At 40.4% G+C, this 7853-nt stretch overlaps 2 protein-coding genes across 2 annotated transcripts; both read right to left on the minus strand.

Moving 5' to 3' along the window:
* Window positions 1-2256: 2256 nt before the first annotated feature.
* On the minus strand, window positions 2257-3312 carry LOC143878652 (fasciclin-like arabinogalactan protein 11). The gene has a single exon (XM_077380912.1). It carries the CDS (start codon window positions 3213-3215, stop codon window positions 2493-2495), a length of 723 nt encoding a protein of 240 aa, XP_077237027.1. The 5' UTR covers window positions 3216-3312; the 3' UTR covers window positions 2257-2492.
* A 1582-nt stretch (window positions 3313-4894) lies between these two features.
* Window positions 4895-5944, minus strand: LOC143878653 (fasciclin-like arabinogalactan protein 12). The gene has a single exon (XM_077380913.1). It carries the CDS (start codon window positions 5850-5852, stop codon window positions 5130-5132), a length of 723 nt encoding a protein of 240 aa, XP_077237028.1. The 5' UTR covers window positions 5853-5944; the 3' UTR covers window positions 4895-5129.
* Window positions 5945-7853: the final 1909 nt, after the last annotated feature.

A 7853-nucleotide genomic window follows, 5' to 3' on the forward strand; every position in this document is an offset into this window, starting at 1 on the left:
AAGAAGTTAGAATCATCACAACCAATTTAAGACATTACAAATACTCAAAATTAGTTTGAGTAACCAACCCAAATCTCCTATATATCCCGATTCAATGTAGGAAATGTTAGGGTTAGAAATCTAGTGGATTGTGTGTGTGTGTGTTATTTGTGTGAAAGTTCCGACGATCTAATTAGATTTCATGTTGCAGTTCCATGCGAAATCAAAGATCTCACATCTGGAGATAGAACCTGATGCAGACGGTTTATAAGGACTTGGGAACCCTCCCCTTAACGGCTAACTTTTAAGAGTGAGTTCTATGTGGGTCCCAAGTAATATCAGAGCCAAGGTAAAGAAAATCTCTTGGGATAATGATCACTTTAATTGGTTCCCACGTTGCTTCTTCCGCGTGATGGGGGTAATTGTTTGAATTCAACACAAAGGCAAAGATCCCACATTGACGGCTTATGAGGACTTGTGCACCCTCCCCATAACAACTAGCTTTTAAGAATGAGTTCTACACAAGTCCCAACATTTTCACCCAACCATCCCTATAGAGAGAGAGAGAGAGAGAGAGAGAGAGAGAGAGAGTTACTTCTTTTTACGGTAGGCAAGTTGGTGAATTGATCAATCACACAAAGGCTATATTTCACGGCTCGACACCACCCATCTGGCAAACTCTCTTTATCAGCAACAAGTAAATATAACGATAAACTGTCCGCCTTGGCCCCCTTAGGATAAATCAACAATTTCCTATTGGAAAATATAAGAGAATTGAAGTTTAAGCAAATCTAGCAAATCAACACTGATTATCTAAAAGAAAAAAAAAACAGTTAGATGGATTAGAGCGCTTGCTAAAAAAATGTAAAAGTAGGAGGCGAAGGAGATTTGTGTACCATTGACGGTCGCCGACGAGAAATTTTTTGGAGTAGTACCCAGAGTTCTTCATTGTAGAGAAGTTGTTAATGGTCCACTGCACCCTCCCACTTAATACTTCCATTTTTGTCACTGTACCCAGCATATTACCTTCTTCTATTGACTCCCTTGGAACAGACAAAGCCTCAGGTAGTTAACTTGACAATGGTGTTGGTACAAAAGTTGAATTTATTGTATTGAATGGGAAATATTGTTTTATAGGAATTAATGAGTTCATTATTGGAAACATTCTGCACTTGTTGATGATTTATTCGAAACAATTAGAAGTTGATTACTACATTAGAGGAAGGAAAGGCGTTGAGTGCGGTTTTGGAAACATTGCATTATGGGGATTTTTTTTTATAGGTAAGTTGGGGGTTAGGAAAGGACCCCCACCAGAATAGCATTATGGGGACTTACCAAGGGTGAAAACGTTGCTTATTATGTAGGAAATAATAGATTCATTGTTCAAAACTTTGTTTGCTTAATGGGGAAACAAATTTAGCCCCGTAGAAATTCAATTGAGGCAAAGAGAGTGTGTTTTTAGAAGGCTATTTAAAAGAATTTCAATTAAGAGAGAGATTTTAAGAGGCCATCTAATAAAGGAAATTTAATTGAGAGAGATTTGGACGAAATTGAGAGAGGGAGAGAGAGATTTTAGGAGGGCATTTAATAAAGGAAATTTAATTGAGAAAAGAGATGGAAACCATGGAAGAGAGGGGATATTTTTAGGGAAAGAGTGATTTGCCACGTAGGATAGATGTTGTACACCTCATCAATCACTTGTCCACGTCATCCCCTTAGCTTATTACTATATTATAACAGGGGATATGCTGAGGACCATCGCAACACTTCGTGGACCGGGTGTTGCAGGAGAGACCAGACACATAGGCTCAGATTTTGTCTTATTCATTTAATTTATCTAGGGTCCCGTCCATGAAATGCATTGGTCCCTAGCAAATCCCTTTTATAGGAGTTTTTATATGGTGGTTGACCGTCCACCAACAAGGGCAGAGAGAGAAAAAACACTCCCCTTCGATTTTTATCCAGGTCAAACCTCCTTTTCGACTTTTACCTTGATCAAAAATTAAGGGGGTTGATGTTTTCTCTCTCCGCCCTTTTTATATGTAAAGCGCACCACCATATAATTTCTCCTTTTATAGAAGATAGATAGTAGAAATTATATGGTACCTTAAAAAGTGATCTGATGTTGGATCAAACATCAAGGGTGGCACCGCACAAGGGACTTGACCCTCGTGCACCATATAAAATCTCGATAGATAGATAGATAGATAGATACAACAAATACCACTCATTTTCGTGAGATTTAACATCATAGTATAGATTTTGACAATTAACAACATGGAAATGTTCTTTTATTTCATTGAGACCACATTTATATCAAAAGAATACAAAAAAAAAAAACCAACCTCTTAAAACAAATCGTGCCTCAAAAAGAAAACACCTACAAAAAAAAATCCCTCATCTCAGAAAGTAAAAAAGAAAACAAAACAACCAACATTCAAAACGACTTGCTTTCTGACTCCATTATTCAAAACAAAACCGGGTCAACCCGTCTGTCCTCCGGTACCGGCCGGTTACAAAAACCCGATAACCGCCACCAAAAACCCGGCCACCACCACTCCCCGCCTGTTCACCAAACCCACCCCACCAGACGCATCAGATTTGCCGGAATCCGGCGACTCGGACACCGTAGAAGACCCAGACTTCTTCTTCGCCTTCGCCGGAGCCGGAGCCGCAGCCGGAGCCGGCGGTCCAAAGATATCAATAGGAAGCAAAACACTATCCACCTGGTAAACCGCCAGCTGTCCGTCGGTGTAAATAGTACCACCCACAGTCGTATTTACGATACCTGTCGTTATATTAACACTGTTACCGGTAGTTGTGACATTGAGAGGGTACCGACCGTTACCGTTACCCGCTTGAGTAAGGACAGGATCACTAACGGTTTGGAAATTGGAAACTGAGAGGAAAGTGGGGATGACGTGGAATTGGACGAGGGAAACTTTTTGTTGGTCTGAGAGGGAGTTGAGAGTGCCTGGTTTGAGAGTTGAGAAAGCATTGTCTGTAGGGGCAAAGAGTGTGAGACCTTGGTTTGAGTTGTTGAGTTGGGCGTTGATTCGGTCTGAGACTTGGGTGGATTTTAGGAGGCGGATTAAAGTTCCGAATTGGCCGGCTTTTTCGAGGACGGCGGTGATGTTGAGAGGGCCTGATGGGGTAGGGGAAGGGGAGGATTGGGCTAGGGTTGTGGGGGTGAAGTTTAAGAGGAGGATGAATGAGAAGAAGAAGAGATGTTTCATTGTGGTTGGGTTTTGTTTTGGGGTGGATTTTGTTGGGAATGAGGTTGGTTTGTTGGGTTTTGCTTGTTGGGTTCTTGTTGTTTTTTGGATGGGAGTGGTGAGGAATGAGAGGGTTTTATGGGGAAAAGGAGAAGGGTGGGAAGCTTCAATCACAGGTGGAAATGGAAAACTTGGAGTGGTATCATGTTTCTACCAACCTAAGGAGAGAGAGAGAGATTATGTTGTGCCAACCAGATTCTAATGGCCCAGTTTAGATTGTAGGAATTTTCTAGAAAAGTTTTGAAAAGAAAAACTTTTCCAAAATTTCTTGCGTTTTCATTGCTTAATTACACATGAAAAATGGAATTGTTATCTGCTGTAAGCCCATATTATATAGTCTAGTATTTTTCACAAAGTACTGAATGGCCCACAACATATATAGGTTATGCCCAAAAAATCATTTTCATAGGATGATCCTTGACCTCTGATCTATAGAGGAACTGCTTATTATGGATCGGAGGGTTAGGATCATCCTGTGGAAATGATTTTTGGGGCATGGCCTATTTAGTTGTGGCCCATCAAATGGACGGTTTGGATCATCCTATGATGTGAGCTGTACAGTTCAACTTTTTTTTTCTTATTTTTGCTTTTCCTAGCAACCTTTGACATGTGTGCATCTTTGCACGAAGGATGGTCACATGTGCGCGCATCTTTGCACGAAGGATAGTCACATGCCGAGAAGTGGCATAGGAGAAGTTTGCTAGCAAATTCCTATAAAAAAATAAGAAGGAAATGTTATCAACACTACTGTTTTCTTACGAGGGCACTCTCACTTTATTAAAAGAATGGTATGGCCCACACCATAGGATGATCCAAACCGTCCATTAGATGGGCCATAGCCTAAATAAGTTATGCTCCAAAAATCATTTCCATAGGATGATCCTAACCTTCGGTGGGACCAACAAATGAACGGCTTAGATTAACCAAATACCTATTGAGGGAAGTGCTTATTATGTATAATCTCGGGTATAAAAGCGTTGCTTTGGCAATCAGGGGCAAATTTGGCATGTAAAGATAACAGAACATGCCACAAGGGTGTTCTTGTCATTTGCTAAGGTGAAAAAGTAACTTGGAGCGGATCAGTCTAAAAGGGGAGCGGAAATATCAGCTCCCTATTATAATAGGGGATATACTAAGGACCATCACAACACTTCGTGGACCAGCTGTTGCAGGAGAGACCAGCCACATAGGCTCAGATTTTGTCTTATTTATTTAATTTATCTAGGGTCCCATCCATGAAATGCGTTGGTCCTTGGCAAGTCCCTTTTATAGGAGTTTTTATATGGTGGTCGACCATCCACCAACAAGGGCAGAGAGAGAAAAAACTCTCCCCTTTGAATTTTATCCAGGTCAAACCCCCTTTTTGACTTTTACCTTGATCAAAAATTAAGGGGGTTGATGTTTTCTCTCTCCGCCCTTTATATGTAAAGCGCGGCCACGAAATAATTTCTCCTTTTATAGAAGATAGATAGTAGAAATTATATGGTAGCTTAAAACGTGATCTATTGTTGGATCAAACATCAAGGGTGGTACCGCACAAGGGACTTGACCCTCGTGCACCATATAAAATCTCTATAGATAGATACAACAAATACCACTCATTTTTGTGAGATTTAACATCTTAGTATAGATTTTGAAAATTAACAACATAGAAATGTTCTTTTATTTCATTGAGACCACATTTATATCAAAAGAATACAAAAAAAAAAAAACCAACCTCTTAAAACAAATCGTGCCTCAAAAAGAAAACACCTACAAAAAAAATCTCTAATCTCAGAAAGTAAAAAAGAAAAGAAAACAACCAACATTCAAAACGACTTGCTTTCTGACTCCATTATTCAAAACAAAACCCGTCTGTCCTCCGGAACCGGCCGGTTACAAAAACCCGATAACCGCCACCAAAAACCCGGCCACCACCACGCCCCGCCTGTTCACCAAACCCACCCCACCAGACGCATCAGATTTGCCGGAATCCGGCGACTCGGACACCGTAGAAGACCCAGACTTCTTCTTCGCCTTCGCCGGAGCCGGAGCCGGAGCCGGCGGTCCAAAGATATCAATAGGAAGCAAAACACTATCCACCTGGTAAACCGCCAGCTGTCCGTCGGTGTAAATAGTACCACCCACAGTCGTATTTACGATACCTGTCGTTATATTAACACTGTTACCGGTAGTTGTGACATTGAGAGGGTACCGACCGTTACCGTTACCCGCTTGAGTAAGGACAGGATCACTAACGGTTTGGAAATTGGAAACTGAGAGGAAAGTGGGAATGATGTGGAATTGGACGAGGGAAACTTTTTGTTGGTCTGAGAGGGAGTTGAGAGTGCCTGATTTGAGAGTTGAGAAAGCATTGTCTGTAGGGGCAAAGAGGGTGAGACCTTGGTTTGAGTTGTTGAGTTGGGTGTTGATTTGGTCTGAGACATGGGTGGATTTTAGGAGGCGGATTAAGGTTCCGAATTGGCCGGCTTTTTCGAGGACGGCGCTGATGTTGAGAGGGCCTGATGGGGTAGGGGTAGGGGAAGGGGAGGATTGGGCTAGGGTTGTGGGGGTGAAGTTTAAGAGGAGGATGAATGAGAAGAAGAAGAGATATTTCATTGTGGTTGGGTTTTGTTTTGGGGTGGATTTTGTTGGGAATGAGGTTGGTTTGTTGTGGTTTTTGTTGGGTTTTGCTTGTTGAGTTCTTGTTGTTTTTTGGATGGGAGTGGTGAGGAATGAGAGGGTTTTATGGGGAAAAGGAGAAAGGTGGGAAGCTGCAATCACAGATTCACAGGTGGAAATGAAAAGATTGGAGTTGGTATCATGTTTCTACCAACCTAAGGAGAGAGAGAGAGAGAGAGAGAGAGAGAGAGAGAGAGAGAGAGAGAGAGATTATATTTATGTTGTGCCAAACAGATACTAATGGCCCAGTTTAGATTGTAGGAATTTTCTAGAAAAGTTTTGAAAAGAAAAACTTTTCCAAAATGTCTTGCGTTTTCATTGCTTAATTACACATGAAAAATGGAATTGTTATCTGCTGTAAACCCATATAGTCTAGTATTTTTCACAAAGTACTGTATGGCCCATACCATAGGATGATCCAAACCGTCCATTTGATGGACCATAACGTATATAGGTTGTGCCCAAAAATCATTTCCATAGGATGATCCTTGACCTCCGATCTATAGAGGAACTGCTTATTATGGAAACCTCCATAGATCGGAGGGTTAGGATCATCCTGTGGAAATGATTTTTGGGGCATGGCCTATTTAGTTGTGGCCCATGAAATGGACGGTTCGGATCATCCTATGATGTGAGCTGCACAGTTCAACATTTTGTACATTGAGACCTTCAATTTATAATGGTATTCCTCTAAAAATTCATAACCATATCAATTCCCTCTAAAATTGTGGAAACAAAAAAAAAATCCTAAGAAAAAGAAATCACAGGAAATGTTTTTCTTGCAATCCAAACAAACAGGGGAGGAGAAGTGTTACAGGTAGTTTGCTTAGGATGGCAGGAAAATTATAGCACACCATACTTATGTGCAGATATGATGATTGATATAGCATAACCCCGTTGATGGAGAATTGGGTTGGAGTGATATGATGCAACACTTTATAATTGCTTCCCTTTTACTCTTTTCTCATTGCATGTGTTTTTGCCATCACCTTACGAAAGGAATCATTTTTCATTCTTTTTTCTATCTCTGCATGGCCCTATTAGGGATTAAATGGGCTGGGTTTGGGCCACACTTGAAAGGCCCAATCCTAATCCTGCGAGATTACAATGTATTTATTGGCCCAATATCATCTATTGTCCTAGACTCATCAGCTTTTATTGATTTTTATAATATGTTTTTTAAAATTATTTTACATTTAATTACACTAAAAAAGATGGTTTTTTAATAGGGAGATGATAAATTTAGGGCGGTGATAAATTCGCACCTCCTGTGGTATGTCGCACCCCTTTAAGGTTAAAGTATGTGGCAGACTCTAACGCTTTTTAACTATAGAGGGGCGAATTATCCTTAAGGGGGTGTGAATTTATCATCTCCCTAAATTTAAACTTTTATTTATCAGGGCCATCGTTCACCTTAGGCTCTGTTCACTTCTTTTCCTTGATGTTGTTTTCCCTGGAAAATAGCCTTTTGTTTCCCTGACAAGACCTTGACAAGATAGAATTTCTGTGTTCACTTCTTTTCCAGGGAGAAATATTATCAGATGTGGAATTTCTTATTTAAAAGCTGAAAATGACGTGGAAATTGACTTTTTCCCTGTTACTCAAGATTTGGTTTCCGATTAAATATATCAGAAAGAGGCTGTCCAAGGAAAACGAAACATTTTCCTTGACAGTTTCCCTGGATTCTTTTTCCTTCTGCCACGTCACCTGGAAAGGGAAGGAAAACGAAATCCTTTCATTTCCTTTTCGGGAAAAAGAAGTGAACGGAGCCTTAGTGATTTCATAACTATGGAAAGAGGTCATAATGGTGGCCATGGTTAAAATAGGGGGTGCATTTATCTTAAAACATTAGAAAATTAATTTTTTTTGGAAATTATGTTTGACCTTTGTTTCCTCCTCTTTTCTCATATGCTTCGTCTATAGAGAAATTTTCTTAGT

This window comes from Tasmannia lanceolata, unplaced genomic scaffold (genome assembly GCF_043159265.1).
Source record: "Tasmannia lanceolata isolate RefF3 unplaced genomic scaffold, GAP_Taslan_0.1 ptg000006l, whole genome shotgun sequence".
Lineage (NCBI taxonomy): Eukaryota > Viridiplantae > Streptophyta > Magnoliopsida > Canellales > Winteraceae > Tasmannia > Tasmannia lanceolata.

What these genes read in the sequence shown, in the direction of transcription:
- LOC143878652 (XM_077380912.1), bottom strand. Translation starts at nt 3,215, where the DNA reads ATGAAACATCTCTTCTTCTTCTCATTCATCCTCCTCTTAAACTTCACC.
- LOC143878653 (XM_077380913.1), bottom strand. Translation starts at nt 5,852, where the DNA reads ATGAAATATCTCTTCTTCTTCTCATTCATCCTCCTCTTAAACTTCACC.